The sequence below is a fragment of the Galeopterus variegatus genome, unplaced genomic scaffold (assembly GCF_000696425.1).
Source record: "Galeopterus variegatus unplaced genomic scaffold, G_variegatus-3.0.2 Scaffold10843, whole genome shotgun sequence".
Taxonomy (NCBI): Eukaryota; Metazoa; Chordata; class Mammalia; order Dermoptera; family Cynocephalidae; genus Galeopterus; species Galeopterus variegatus.
The window spans coordinates 12,726-28,670 of NW_007736954.1; the positions used below are offsets into that span (position 1 = coordinate 12,726).

Below are 15,945 nucleotides of genomic sequence, written 5' to 3' on the forward strand. Positions count from 1 at the left end.
TTGCGTCCGCACCTCGCTCAGCCAGTGAGCGGGAACTGGTCTGTATGTGGGATCTGAACCCTCAGCGGGAGCGCCATCGCATTCCCAAGCGGTGCACTGTAGCAGTGCGCCACCGGGCCGGCCCTTAAATGTATTGTTTTTAAAAACCCAGAATAAAAAAAACATAGAGACCCAAATGCAAATAAACTTGTGTATTTAACATATTAGAGGTAAAAGTACTTTGAAGACATCCCCATTTATCATTGCATGTTTTAGGAGGCAAAGAAGCAAGTGTGTGCATTGATCCTAATGTTGTGGAAGGAGAGACTATGATATGGGAAGGTTAAGTCACTTTTCCAAGGTGGGAAAAGGAATCCAAAGTATATGTTAAATGCCTCAGCATATGGGGCTTGTTTGTCAGACAAGTACTTAAATTTGTTCAGTAAATAGTACCAGATAACCTGCACAGGAGGAGGAAAGTAGAAAGGGTAATTTGAATCTCAGTTCACACCAGGACAGCCTAATTTCCTCCAACATGTCCCATGTCTCAATGTGAAGTAGTCTAAATAAAACACCAGAGAAGTAATTTCAGCTCTCAGGCATGAAATCCACCACTTCAGCTCTCAGCTCTAGAAGGAGATGTCTACTTACAGCCCTAAAGGGGTTAGGATGAAATCCCCATTTATCTCAAGGCTTAGACAGCTGTGTTATTCATCATTCTGGCTGCCTTCAGTTAAAAAGAACCCATGATTCAGTCTAAGGGTTTTGAGGAAACAAGGGAGCTTAGCCTGGCAAAAAGGGAAATTATTTATGAGTCAGGGGAGAGGTGGCATAAGTGTGAGGAAAATGGAGTTAGCTTAGTGAGGCCTTCTAACCTCATATCTGGCTGGGTATGATTCAGCACATCCATTGTAAACAAGTGATGTAAGAGTTAGTGTGCATGCATGCACATGTACCCCTTGGCTCATTGCTGCTATTGTGTACTTTTTGGTATGGAAGGCAGTAGCTCTGAATCACTGGTTGGCAGAGCTCGTGTCTAGAATAAAGCATGTCCACTTTGCCAGGGGCTACTCAGTTTTTCTTTCAACTACCTGGCTCAGGGCCTGCACAGGACGGGGTAGAGGGTTCTGTGACCCAGCACTACAATTGGCATAGTTGGCAGGATTCCAAGCAGGTAAGGGAGCCACTCGCCCCTCAGGAGGTGGAGAAAATGTGGCTACCCTTGAGTCTGTGGTACCTGGCAGCCACTTTCCTGTTGACTGGGGTCTGGTTGTTGCTCACTGTACTGTGAGTCAACATGGACCAGATACTCTGTGAAGCAACACAGCTTCGAGATTTGCAGCAGAAAGCAGACTTGTTGGAAGCGTGGGTACTTGTTCTGAAGGGTGAAGTACAGCAACAGGTCACTCCTGCTTTCAACACCAGGGATGATGTTGAACCCGATGGTGAGTTAAGGGAGGCTGTGAGTCCCCTGGAATGACCTGTTGTGCATCAGAGACTAAAGCATGAACAGCCCATCGGACAAGGCAGGCAATCATTAGGCAATTCACAAGTGACCCAAGTGAGTAGTGATACTTACTTCCCCTATATTCAAGCTGTGTTGGTGGAACTGGGGAAACAGTTTTTCTAGAAACAGGGTGAACCCCTAGCTGCTTGGCTTTTGCAGCTGTGGGACCTAGGGGTGGATGGCATGATGTGCTCTGGTGAGGAAATGGAAAAGTTGGCTTCCATCACCATGCAGCCGTCCATGTGGCAGTGGTTACAGAACAGCCACAGATATGCACTGGGACAGGATAACCACTCCTTGATGGAATGGGTGAGTGCAGCTGTCCGGACCATGTGGACAAATGCTGGAGAATTGCCTGAAACCATGAGTAAATGGCAAATGTAAGCTGAGCTGGTCCAAGTGATTCAGGAGCTAGAGATGTGACAGTCCATGTTTAATGTGAACACCCATGGCCCAGATGATGAACACTTTACTGGAAGCATGGGAATTGTAGTGGTGCAAAATGCCCCATCAACATCCTTTGGGTCACTGATGGCCATACTGGCTTCATACACTGGTCGTCCCATACATGAAATGACAACCATGATGACCAGTCTGGGTGAAGCAGAGGGGAGGAGACAGACAAAAGGGGTCCAAAAGGTGGTGAAGACTAAACCCCCAAGAAGTGCTTAGGATTTTACCCCAAAGGGACTGAGTAAGAACAGCCATATGCAGATGTGGTTTGACTTGCTTACGGCAGGGGTTGATAGGGAAAAAATCGACCAGCAACCAAATGCGGTCTTGTTTGCCTTGTGGCAACAATTGCGCCCCAAACAGTGTAATACCACACTTCCCCAAGCAGCTCATAACAAGGTACACCCAGTGTATTTGAAGGATTTTATGGTTACTTCCATGGAGGTGGATGGACTGTTCTCTTTTGGCTGGAGACCAGGCTGAGGTGCTCATCTTTTCTGGGCAGATGAGGACTGGAGGCTTCATGATGAATTGGCAATACATTGGTCTGTGACAAATGTACAGTGTGTATAAGCATTGGTGGACACCAGCCTAGACTTTAGCCTGATACATGGCAACCCAGATAAGTTTCCAGGGGCCACAGTGAATGTTGATGGCTATGGAGGACATTCTATTACAGTCAAAGCTGTGTCTTTGCCATTGAGCATTGTACGATTGTCCCCTCATGTATATACTGTGTATGTATCTCCTGTAGCCAAATACATTTTGGGTATAGATGTACTCTATGATTTGCTCTTGCAAATGACAGTTGGAGAATTCCAGCTGTGGATATGGACAGTAAAGCCTGTGTTGCGGGGACATGCTAAACATGACCCACAGGTATTACCCGAGACAAGGTGTGTGGTCAATGTGAAACAGTATTGCTTGCTGGGAGGACATGCACAGATAGGTGCCACTATATTGGAGTTAGAAAAGGTTGGCATTATTCGTCCTGCACATAGCCCCTTTAATGCCCCAGTATGGCCAGTGAAAAAATCTGATGATGCCTGGAGGATGACTGTAGACTATCAGGAACTGAACAAAGTAGTGCCTCTTTTACATGCAGCTGTGCCTTTCATTCACAACTTGATGGATCAGCTAAGAACTTATCATTATGTACTGGATCTCACAAATGCTTTTTTTTCTATCCCAATCTTGGCTGATGGCCAAGATCAGTTTGCCTTCACCTGGGAAGGAAGGCAATGGACTTTTCAAATGTTGCCCCAAGGCTACTTGCATAGCCCAACCATCTGTCATGGTTTAGTGGCTGGAGAACTAGCCAAGTGGACCAGGCCCAGCACAGCTACAATGTTTCATTATATAGATGATGTCTTACTAACCTCTGATTTTCTTGCAGATTTAACCAAGGCATTCTCCAATGCTGCTAGGCCATTTGGAACAGTGTGAGTGGGCCATATATAAAGGTCTTACCCTTTGGATATCTACTTGGAAATATCAACGGTGGATGGTAGGCCATGAACCCTTATGGGGACAAGCCATGTGGCAGGAATTATGGGATTTAGGACAGGAAAAGGAAGTAACTCTTTTCCATGTCACAGGACACTTCCTCTTAGCCAGTCCAGGCAATGATGAAGGTGATGTGCTGGCCAAGGTAAGGTGGCTGGAGATAGCTCCAGCAGCTGATGTAGTTGGGTGGCTACATCAAAGTATGCAGCATGCTGGCTGCAAGACTGTGTGGTCAGTGGCCTGCCAGGTGCCACATTAAACCCAAGAAAGAATGCCCCTGATAAGCGGATGTGCTCCTAATAAGCAGACGGGTGCCCCTGATGGGCAGATAATCTGTGTGAGAGTTCCCCTGACATGGCGGCAGGTGGATCTTGTGGGACCACTGCCAAAGTCAGAGTTACTGGTCTTCTGTTTGTATGGCCTTGTGCGGCCCCAGACGAAGTAAGCACTGTGAAGGCATTGAGTAGCCTTATGGCCATGTGCGGTTGACTTCTGGTCATAGAGAGTGATAATGGAACTCACTTTACTGGACATGAAGTACAGAAGTGGGCTTCTTAGTTGTCCATTCAGTGGAAGTTACATGTGCCATATCATCCCCAGGCAGTGGGAATGATTGAATGGTATAGTGGTCTTCTGAAAAAGGGACTAAGGCTATCTGCCCAAGTCCTATCCCTGAAGGGGTGGACATGGAAGTTATGGCCGACAGTCAGGATCTTAAATGAGAGACCCTGCAAGGGTGGGTCCTCTCCAGTGGAGGCTCTGTTGCATAGAGCCACAGCACCTGCTCCTGCAACCATTCTTTCCAGGATGGTAAGCTGGCATGAATTCTGCCAGAAGGATGAGAACTCCCTCTATTGGTGTCAATAACTTTTTGTCTTTTTGCCCATAGTATTGTGACTGCGGGCACCAGAGCTGAATGGACACGTACATAGGTTCATGTGGCCAATGTGTCGGCTTGCTGAATATGCACTGAGTTTCCTACCAGTGTGGCTGCAGGATTCCTGTAGAAAATCACCCCAATGACAACTACTAACCAGATGTGTATGGATGGGGTTTTTGTGGCTAATAGTTGAAAGGATAGAGCTACGGGGACAAGCCTCAAGTTGTATAGAGTGTACAATAAGTACAGAGGTTATATGGATGCAAGGGTCAGCCATCCTCACTAAGGGAACATCACAGAAGATCTCAAACATATGGATTGTACAATGAGAGACTCTGAAGGGGTGGGGTGTGAGGAAAATGTGAGTTAGTTTAGTCAGGCCCTCTTGTCTCATATCCAGCTGGTATGATTCAGTACATCTGTTATAAACAAGTGACATAGGAGTAGAGTTAGTGCGCATGCATGCCCATGTATCCCTTGGCTTGTTGCCGCTATTGTGTACTTTTTGGTATGAAAGGCAGCAGCTCTGAACCACTGGTTGGCAGAGCTCATGTCTGGAATAAAGCATGTCCACTTTGCCAGCAGATACTTGGTTTTTCTTTCAACTACCTGGCTCAGGACCTGCACAGGATGGGGTAGAGGGGTCTGTGACCCAGCACTACAACAAGGAAAAAGTATGGGGATATAAAAGTCATTTCTCTTGCTACTCCAGAGTTTGATAGAGAGACAATCTGGGTATCTCTGAACCCATGACCTGGGGATATCTCCTTCTCCCTTAGTTTAGTGATAAGAAACTAGGTCCTTACCTCTATAAAACCAGTGTTCATCTTTCAACACCAGGTGGCCCCTTGCATTGCACTCTGCTTCAGATGACTCTGGTTCCTGCTCTCTAGATATAGCTCTATGATTTGGCCTCTGGATTTGGGACAGAATAGGAGTAGGCCTGCTGGAAGAACTGGCCATTAAATGTAACTGCTGTAGCAGCCACAACAACTAGCACAGATGGAGGAAAGTAGATAAACATTGAGTGAGTCTAGGATTATGCAGAGATGAATGGGAGCAGGGGGAGGTTGAAAAGGAGGACTAAGAGGGAAGGCAGTTCAGTGGCCTAGCCACTGGCTGGCGGAGAACCAGTGGAGACAGGCTAGAGTGTCAAGCTTTCATCACGGCCTTTCCCCCCAGTCTTCCAAAAACAAAAATGTATGTGTGTGATGGGGAGGTGAGGGGGGATGTTGTGTGTTTTGGTGGGGGAGGAAGAGTATAGAATGAGAGTTCTAAAGGTCATCATCTTTGGAGGGCCGAGAAAACACTGATGCCTAGGTTCTCTCCTAGGTTTGAAGTGCTTAAGAAAATGTCAGTAACCTAGTGGATATTTAGCAGGGGAGGTGGTCAGCCCCATACTCTTCCTTTCACTGGGCTGTGGGGTGGTGGCACATTGCCTCTGGGTCAGATATTGGACCTACCTACCTTAGAAGTTGCCAAATCTTTGCCTCAGAGCTTGACACTTCTCCCTGCCCAGCTGCACAGCCCTTTAATAGCAGCAGTTTCCCAACAGTACTTATGGAGGGCAGAAGGCCCCACCTCCTTGCTCTTCTGATGGTCCAAATCAAGCGTGCAGACTGGACTGAATGTGCTCTTAGTGATGGGTAAAAGGAACCACGTGCACAGAACTTATTTCCATTGGCTGCTCCCTGCTGGCATGTTGCCTCAGTCCTCCAACCTCTGTTGGGTGTATTGGTTGGGACCCGGGTGTCAAACCTACAGTTCTGCCTCCTGCCCTAACATCTTCTTTAAAACCTATGCTGCCAATGAGAAGATGGCAGTGAGCAACCTGAAAGAGGGCCCTACCCAGAACCCAACCATGCTGGCACCCTAATCTCAGACTTCCAGGTTCCAGAACTGTGAGAGATTCATTGCTGTTGTGTATAAGCCACCCCGTGTGTGGTACTTTGTTGTAGCAGCCTGAATGGACTAAGACAGATGGTCTGGTTTAAAGTGATGTGGGGGCATCAAAAGTTTGAGAGACTAGATCCACAGAACCAGAATCTGTGGTTGTGTTGGCAGAGGAAGTGTTTCCTGCATTTGGACACTGTCAGCACTTTGATTCAGAAGATGGTTGAACACGTTATCACTGGGCAGCCTGGATGAACAACAGCTTTGGGAGATTTTGCTTAAAGGAAAGATGAGGGCACCCATTTTTGCCACACCTGGCTGGCAGAGTGAGATCCCACCAAATACTTCAGAGTTCATTGGAGGCACTGGAGCATAAGAAGGCCGAGGACCTACTGGGAATGCCTGAGGGATGTGAATCACAATGTAAGCAGGTCGTATGTCTGCAGGTAGGGGGTGAAGGTGCAGTAGAAATGCTCTTCCAACCATACAGCAGTTTTGTAGAGGTAACGGAATGTTTGAGAGACAACACTGAAACTCACTATGCATACCTGGGAAAAGTACCTCAAGTCCATGCAGGCTCTAAGCTTCTGGGACCTACACTGTGTTGTTTGGGAAGCCTTATGGGCTATCCTGGGTTTTAGGGTTTCAGATTATTGATCAGGAAAGCCCTGTAGTCTGCAAGGCAGGCTGATACTCCTTACAATATGGAGACCAAGCACTTCCTTGAAGGAGAATGCTCATGTATTTTCCACACAAGGTGTAAAGATGGAGACTCCTAAATAAACTAAAGTTCAAACAATTCTATCTTTCTTTTCAGTGCTATCTTCCTTCTAAATAAATGGGGTTTTGCTTGTCTTCCACCCCCAATATTGACATGCTGGAATATTTAGAATATTGTGTAGAGATTATATAGGAATACCTAGTATCTTTATAAATTTTCTATATTGTATTTGGAAGTTTTCTATGAAAACTTGAAACAGTACTTGAAATGATACTTGAAAATTTTCTATCATTCTTCAAAATTATCTTTTTCTACTAGAATTACAACATAAGCCAAAATTTGAGGTTCCTGTGTAATTCTTAAAGCTCTAGTAGCCACATGAAAAAAATAGAAACTAGTAAAATTATTTAACAGTGTATTTTATTTATTTATTTAATTATTTTATTTTTTGCTGTAAGATTTCATTATATAAAGTTCAAGAATAGGCACAACCAACATGTGGTGATAGAAATCAGATCAGCAGTGGCTTCTGGAAGGGGGCTGATTGGAAAGGGGCATGAGGGAACTTTCTGGGTGGATGAAAATGTTCTATACCTTGATCTGGGTGGTGGTTACACAGATGTAATTTTAAAAATCATTGAGCTGCATCCTTAAGATTTGTGCACTTCACTGTATGAAAGTTTACCTCAATAAAAAGAGAGAAAATAGCATAGTGACCTAGAGCTCAGACAACCTTGGTTCAAATCCCAGATTTGTCACCTTCTAGCTATGTGACTTTGAGCAAGCCATTTCTGCTCTCAGTGCCTCACGCTTTGTGAGGATTATTATTAATCTTTCTTTTTAATTTTTTATTAATACCATATCCATCATTACAAATCATAATCTTTCCCCATGCCCTCCACTCGACCTATTACTCTCCAACCCCCTCCCTCCCACTCCCCATCTCTAGTATCCTTAGGTTTGTTCTCTTCATCTGGAAGTTCAATGTATTATCGTGGTTCCTTCCTTTCTTCCTTTGTGTGTCTTTATTTCTGTTCTTATTTTTTTCTTCTTTCTTAGCACCCTGTTATGAGGGAGAACATGCAATATTTTTCTGTGTCTGGATTATTTCACTTAACATAATTTTCTCCAGGCTCATCTATGTGGCTGCAAATGGCAGAATTTCATTTTTTTGTGTGTGGCTGAGTAGCATTCCATTGTGTATATGTACCATGTTTTCCTTATCCAGTCATCCATTGATGTACATTTAGACTGCTTCCATATTTTGGCTATTGTAAATAGAGCTGCAGTGAACATGGGAGTGCAGGTATCCCTTTGACATGATGATTTCCATTCCTTTGGATACGTACCCAGTAGAGGGATTGCTGGATCATACGATAGTTCTATCTGTAGTTGTTTGAGAAACCTCCATATAGTTTTGCATAATGACTGTGCTAATTTACAGTCCCACCAATGTGTAGAAGAGTTCTCCTTTCCCTGCATCCTCACTAGCATTTGTTATTCTCAGTCTTTTTAATAATGGCCAGTCTAACTGGGGTAAGATGATGTCTCAATGTGGTTTTGATTTGCATTTCCCTGATGATTAGTGATGCTGAGCATTTTTTTTCATGTACCTGTTGGCCACTTGTATGTCTTCCTTTGAAAAATGTCTATTCATCTTATAGAGAATCCAGAAATCAACCTGCACACCTACAGCCATCTGATCTTTGACAAAGGCATCAAGCCTATACACTGTGGAAGAGACCTGACACCTCTTCAGCAAATGGTTCTGGGATAACTGTATATCCATATGCAAGAGAACGAAACTAGACCCATACCTCTCACCATATACTAAAATCAACTCAAAATGGATTAAAGAATTAAATATACACACTGATACAATAAAATTTATTAAAGAAAACATAGGAGAAACACTTCAGGAAGTAGGACTGGGCACAGACTTCATGAATATGACCCCCAAAACATGGGCAACCAAAGGAAAAATAAACAAATGAGATTATATCAAAGTGAAAAAATACTCAACATCACTCAGCATTCGGGAAATTTGAATCAAAACCACACTGAAATAATATCTCACCTCAGTTAGGATGGCCAATATCCAAAAGACTGTGAATGATAAATGCTGGTGAGGTTGGGGAGAAAAAGGAACTCTCATACATTGTTGGTGGGACTGCAAAATGGTGCAGCCTCTATGGAAAATGGTATGGAGGTTCCTCCAACAATTGCAGAGAGATCTACCATATGACCCAGCTATCCCACTGCTGGGAATGTACCCAGAGGAATGGAAACCATCAAGTCGAAGGTGTAGCCATTCTCCAATGTTTGTTGCAGCACTATTTACAATAGCTAAGAGCTGGAACCAGCCCAAATGTCCATCATCAGATGAGTGGATATGGAAAATGTGGTATATCTACACAATGGAATACTACTGTGCTATATAAAAGAATGAAATACTGCCATTTGCAATGACATGGATGGACCTAGAGCGAATTATATTAAGTGAAACAAGTCAGGCACAGAGAGAAATATCACGTTATCACTTATTTGAAGGAGCTAAAAATAAATAAATAAATAAATAAATAAATACACAAATAAATTCAGGGGGAGGGAAGAAGACAGAACAATCACAATTCCTTGAAGTTGATATGACAAGGTAACAGATGGTGGGAGGGAGGTTTTGGCAATGGGCCACAATAATCAACCACATTGTATATTGACAAAATAATGTAAAATTAAAAAAACAAGAAAAATGTCTATTCATCTTTTTTGCCCATTTTTTAATTGGATTATTTGGTTTTTTTACTGTTTGGTTTTTTGAGTCTTTTATATATTATGGATATTAATCCCTTATCACATGTAGAGCGTGCACATATTTTCTCCCATTCCATAGGTTGTCTTTCTTCTCTGTTGATTGTTTCCTTTGCTGTGCAGAAGTTTTTTAGTTTGATATCATCTCGCTTGTTTATTTTTTATTTTGTTGCTTGTGCTTTTGGGGTCTTATTCATAAAGTCATGGCCCAGTCCTACTTCCTGGAGTGTTTCCCAATGGTTTTTTTAAAAAAGTAATTCTATGGTTTCAGGTCTTATTTTTAAGTTTATAATCCATTTTAAGTTGATTTCAATATATGGTGAGAGGTACAGGTCCAGTTTCATTCTTTGGCATATGGATGTCCAGTTTTCCCAGCATCATTTACTTTTTTAAATTTAATTTAATTTTATTTTTTTGTCTTTTTGTCTTTTTTCCGTGTCCAGCAACGGATCGCAACCCTCAGTGTTGCCCCCGTACCGGACCGGGGACCAGCAATGGGATCGCACCCCTCGGTGTTGCTCCCGCGCCTCGCTCAGCCAGTGAGCGGGAACCAGTCTGCATGTGGGATCCGAACCCTTGGGCGGGAGCGCCGCCGCGCTTCCCAAGCGGCGCACTATCCAGTGCACCACCGGGCCGGCCCCCCAGCATCATTTATTGAAGTGGCAGTCTTTCCCCAATGTTTTTTCTTGTTGCCTTTGACAAAGATCAGGTACTTGTAAGTATGTGGGTTGATTCCCAGGTCTTCTATTGTGTTCCATTGATATGATTGTCTGTTTTTATGCCATTACCATGATGTTTTTGTTACAATAGGTTTGTAATATAATTTGAAGTTGAGTAGTGTTATGCCTCTGGCTTTACTTCTTTTTGCAAAGGATTGCTTTGGCTATTAAGAGTCTTTTTATTGTTCCATATGAGAGTTAGAATTGCTTTTCTGTGAAAAATATCATTGGTATTTTGATGGGGATTACATTGAATCTGTAGATTGCTTTGGGTAGAATGGACATTTTCATGATGTTAATTCTTCCAATCCAAGAGCATGGTATGTCTTTCCACTTTTTTGTGTCCTCTTTAATTTCTTTCAATAGTGTTTTGTAGTCCTCATCATAGAGATCTTTCACCTCCTTGGTTAAATTGATTCCTAGATTTTTTTTTTTTTTAACTATTGTAAATGGGCTTGCTTTCTTGATTTCTTTTTCTGCTAGTTCTTTTATTGGAGTGCAAAGATGCTACTGATTTGGGGGTGTTGATTTTGTATTCTGCAACATTACTTAAATTGTTAATCAGCTCTAAGAGTTTTTTGGTAGAGTCTTTAGGTTTTTCTCTATATAAGATAATGTCATATCCAAACCGGGACAGTTTGACTTTGCCCTATCCAATCTCGATGCCCTTTATTTCTTTCTCTTGCTTCATTGCTCTGGCTAGTACTTCCAATACTATGTTAAATAGGAGTGGTGAAAGTGGGCATTCTTGTGTTGTTCCTGTTCTTAAAGGAAAAATTTTCAGCTTTTCCTCATTCAGGATCATACTGGCAATTGGTTTGTCATAGATGGTTTTTATTGTGTTGAGATAATTTCCTTCTATGCCTAATTTGCTGAGAGTCCCTATCATGAAGGGAAGTTGAATTTTGTCGAATGCCTTTTCTGCATCAATCGAGATAATCATATGGTTTTTGTCCTCGATTTGGTTGATGTGATGTATCATATTTATTGACTTGCATGTTGGGAGCCTTCATGCCCCACACCCCTTAGCTTGGTCGTGGCTATGTGACAGTTGCCTCGTGATCTGTTTTTGCCTGGAACTGTTTGCTCTGGGCTAATACGTAAGTGACCTTTCTTCTTTTTCCAGAGACTGCTTGACCATAAATTTTCTGGGTGGTAATCATTAATCTGAATGTCCTGTCTTTGTTTCTTTTGGGATGCTATCGCAAACTCGCATTCCAAATCTTATGCCCTAAGCCTGCACTTACTCTATATAAACTGTAACTTGTGAACCAATAAATGAGACTTGATCAGAATACTGTCTTGTCTCCATTTCTCACGTCTCTTGTCCCATCCAATTCCCACTCCCCCCTCCAGGGTCCTTGTTGAATATCCCGTGGGTCGGGACACTTGCTTATGTTGAACCATCCTTGCATCCCTGGGATGAATCCTACTTGATCATGGTATATAATTTTTTGGATGTGTTACTGTATTCTAATTGCTAATATTTTGTCAAGAATTTATGCATCTATATTCATCAAGGATATTGGACTGTAATTTTCTTTTTTTATTGCATCTTTGTCTGGTTTGGGCATCAAGGTGATGCTGGCTTCATAGAATGAGTTTGGGAGAATGGCTTCTGTTCCAATTTTTTTGAATAGTTTGAAGAGTATTGGTATTAATTCCTCTTTAAATGTTTGATAGAATTCAGCTGTAAAGCCATCCAGTCCTGGCCTTTTCTTTGATGGAAGATTGCTGATTACTGCTTCAATCTCATTGCTTGTTACTCGTCTGTTCAGATTTTCTATTTCTTCTTGGTTCAGTCTTGGTAATTTCTATGTGTCCAGAAATTTATCCACTTCCTCCTGGTTTTCATGTCTGTTGGTGTATAGTTTATAATAATTTCTAATAATTCTCATACTTCCATCATATCAGTTGTAATGTCTCCCTTTACATTTCTCATTTTTATTATTTGGGTCTTCTCTGTTCTTCTTTTTTTTAACCTAGCTAATGGTTTGTCTATTTTTATTTATCTTCTCAAAAAAGCAACTTTGTGTTTCACTGATCTTCTGTATCATTTTGGGGGGTCTCTATTTCATTTATTTCTGCTCTGATCTTAATTATTTCTTTCCATCTACTACTTTTAGGATTGAATTGTGTTGTTTTTCTAGTTCTTTGAGGTGTAGCATTAGGTCATATATTTGAAGTAAGCATTTATTATAATAAACTTCCCTCTTAGTACTTCTTTTGCAGTATCCTACAGGTTTTGGTATGACATATCTTTATTTTTGTTAGTGTTAAGAATTTTTTTGATTTCCAGCTTAATTTCTTCTTGGACCCATAGGTCATGTTTAGTTTCTATACATTTGCATACTTTCTGGAGTTTTGCTTGTTATTGCTTTCCAGTTTTAATCCATTGTGGTTTGAAAAGCTATGTGGAGTGATTTCGAGATTTTAAATTTTTCTGAGACTTGATTTGTGACCTAACATGTGGTCTATCCTAGAGAATGTTCCATGTGCTGATGAGAGGAGTGTATATTCTCTAGTTGTTAGATGCAGTGTTTGTAGATATATGCCAGGTTCAGTTGGTCTAAGGTTTAGTTTAAATCCTGTGTTTCTTTGTTGATTTGTTACCTGGAAGATCTGTCCAATGCTGTAAGAGGGGTGTTTAGGTCACCCACTATTATCATATTAGGGTTTATCTTTTTTGTTTTTGTTTTTTTAGGTCTAAGAGAGTTTGCTTTACAAATCTAGATTCTTCAGTGTTAGGTGCATATATATTTATGATTGTTATGTCTTCTAATTGGATAGATCCCTTTACCATTATATAATGGCCTTCTTTGTCTTTTTTCAGGTTTTTGGTTTGAAGTCTATTTTATCCAATATAAGAATAGCTACTCCTGTTCATTTTTGGTTTCCATTTGTATGGTATATCTTTTTCCATCCTTCACTTTTAGTCTGTGTGTGTCTTTATAGGTGAGGTGGGTCACTTGAGGACAGCATACAGTTAGGTCTAGCTTTTTAATCCAATCAGTCAGTTTGTGTGTTTTGAATGGGGAATTTAATCCAGTTACATTTAGGGTTGTTATTTAGAGGTATTGCTTTACTCCTGTCATTTTATTGCTTTTTGTTTAGACATTTTAAATATCATTCACCCCTTTCTTCCCCTTTTTTTTTTCACCTTCAATGTTAGTTAGATTTTTGAGGTGGCATGATTTAGGTTCTTTATCTTTCTTATTTGCATTTTTGTTTTAATGGCAGGTTTTGCTCTTTCTTGTTTGTCCATGACAGTGATTATCATTTTTCAGATTCTGGATGCAGGACTCTTTTGAGAATTTCTTGCATGGCTGGTCATGTAGTGGTGAACTCTCACAATTTTTGTCTGTGAAGTACATTATTTTTCACTGATTTGTGAAGGATAACCTTGTTGGGTATAGAATTCTTGGCTGGCATTTTTATTTATTCATTTATTTGTTTGTTAATTAATTTATTTATTTAAATTTTTTTAGTATTTTGAACATATCACCACATTTCCTTCTGGCCTGTAAGGTTTCATTTGAGAAGTCTGCTGTTTGTTTAATGGGGGTTTTTTATAGTTGACTCGATGCTTTTCTCTTGCTGCTTTTATAATTTCCTTTGTCTTTGAGCTTTGCCAGTTTGACTATAATGTTTCTTGGAGAGGATCTTTTTGAATTGAATCTGTTTAGGGATCTTTTGGCTTCCTGGATCTGAAGGTTAGTGTCTCTCCCTATAAAGGGAACATTTCTGTTATCATTTCCTCAAACAGGTTTTCAATTCCTTTTCTTTTCTCCTTCCCTTCTGGAATATCCATAATCCAGATGTTTGTGTGCTTGAGGTTGTCTGTTGGCTCTCTTGGATTTTCTTCATTTTTTAAAATTTCTTTTTTCCTTTTTTTCTGTCTGCCTGGATTATTTCAAAAAGACCTTTGAGATCTTAAATATTTAAATATTTTCTTCTGCTTGCTCTCGCCTGCTGCTCAAGCTCTTTGTTGGGTTTTTTATTTCATTGAGTGAATCCTTCAGTTCTAGGAGTTCTGCTACATTCTTTTTTAAGGTATTAATCACTTTGTAAATTTCCTCCTTCGTATCCTGGATATTTTTCCTTGTTTCATTGTGTTCTCTAATTGAGTCTTCTCTTACCTCTTCATGTTTTCTTAAGATCTTTGCTTGGAATTCCTTTTCAGACATTTCAAGGGTCTATGGAGTATGGTAGTTGAGAATTATTCTGTTCCTTCAGTGCTGTCATATCTTCTATTTGTAGTTCTAGCATTTTTTCATTGATTTTTGCTCATCTTATAGGATGCTTGTTTCTTCTATTACTCTGGAGTGGGCTGTGAAGAGAAAGACTTCCTCCTCTATTTGTAGTTTCTGTTGGTGACTTTTCTTGTATCAATGCAGTTGAGTGTGCAGTGGGCATCCTGTAGGGTGGCCCAGGTTGCTACTGTGGTGGTGAGCCATCTTTGAGGTGGCAGTAGGTGTGGCAGTGGCTGTAGTAGAACACCTTGGCTCCTGCTCAGGCTGTGGGCAGACCTTTCTGGGGCTTTTTCTGGGCCTGGGGCAGTGGCATGCAGGACAGTGCTTACCTCAGCTCCTGCTTGTGTGGTGGGCCTTGTATACTTTATTTAAGCCAATATGTTAAAAATATTTAATTTTGACATGCAATTAGTATAAAATTATTAATGAGATACTGTACATTTCACCTTTTTCATATTAAATCTTTGAGATCAATGTGTATTTTACACTCACAGCACATTTCAATTTGGAAGTGCCACACTTCAAATGCCAAATCATCACATGTAGCTCTTGGCTACTCTATTGGACAACTTGGCTCTCATAGTTGGTGTGGTTGAGCAATGTTGAGAGTCTGAACTTTTCCTGGGCCTCCACATCCACCCAATATGACCATTAATACAGTTGATTCTCTGTTAAAGGCCCTTTTAGTATTTTATACCACTGGTTTAATGTTGGTCTAGAATAGCAGGTCCTTACCTAAAGCAACATCTAGACTACATGATCTTTACCCGGAATTCCTTTAGTCACTATAATCATTTCTCAGAACTATTCGGGAAGTTGTAGTTTTTGAGAAACAAATGTGTACACTGAATGAATTTAACCTTGGAGACAAATGCTGTTATTTAGAATGAATTGACTGGAAGTCAGTCTACTTCAGCAGGCACTAATTGTCAAAGACTTTAAGTCATGTAAAGACAAACCACAGTGAAACTTTTAATCCAAACTTTCTCATCAACCTCCATGGAAGTAGAGCTGGCAGGGACCTAACATATTATTTAACAAATCCTCCTTTTCTATAGATGAAGAAACCAAGGTTTGGGGAATGTACTCAAGTTGCCTAGAACTTAATATTTTTAAATAAAACAAGAACTTCTTATCATTAGAAATATTCCTTGTGATAAGATGAAGCAAAATTACACAAATAAATAAAACAAGGACTTCAAAAAGCAAATAAGTAAAATCAAACT

At 40.9% G+C, this 15,945-nt stretch overlaps 1 protein-coding gene across 1 annotated transcript in view; it reads left to right on the forward strand.

Moving 5' to 3' along the window:
* The first annotated feature begins 1,276 nt into the window (after positions 1–1,276).
* LOC103610269 overlaps positions 1,277–15,945 on the forward strand; it is a 38,592-nt gene continuing 23,923 nt past the window's right edge. Inside the window, 1 exon segment of the mRNA XM_008594477.1 lies at positions 1,277–1,424. Within this exon segment, the coding sequence (XP_008592699.1) occupies positions 1,277–1,424 (148 nt within the window).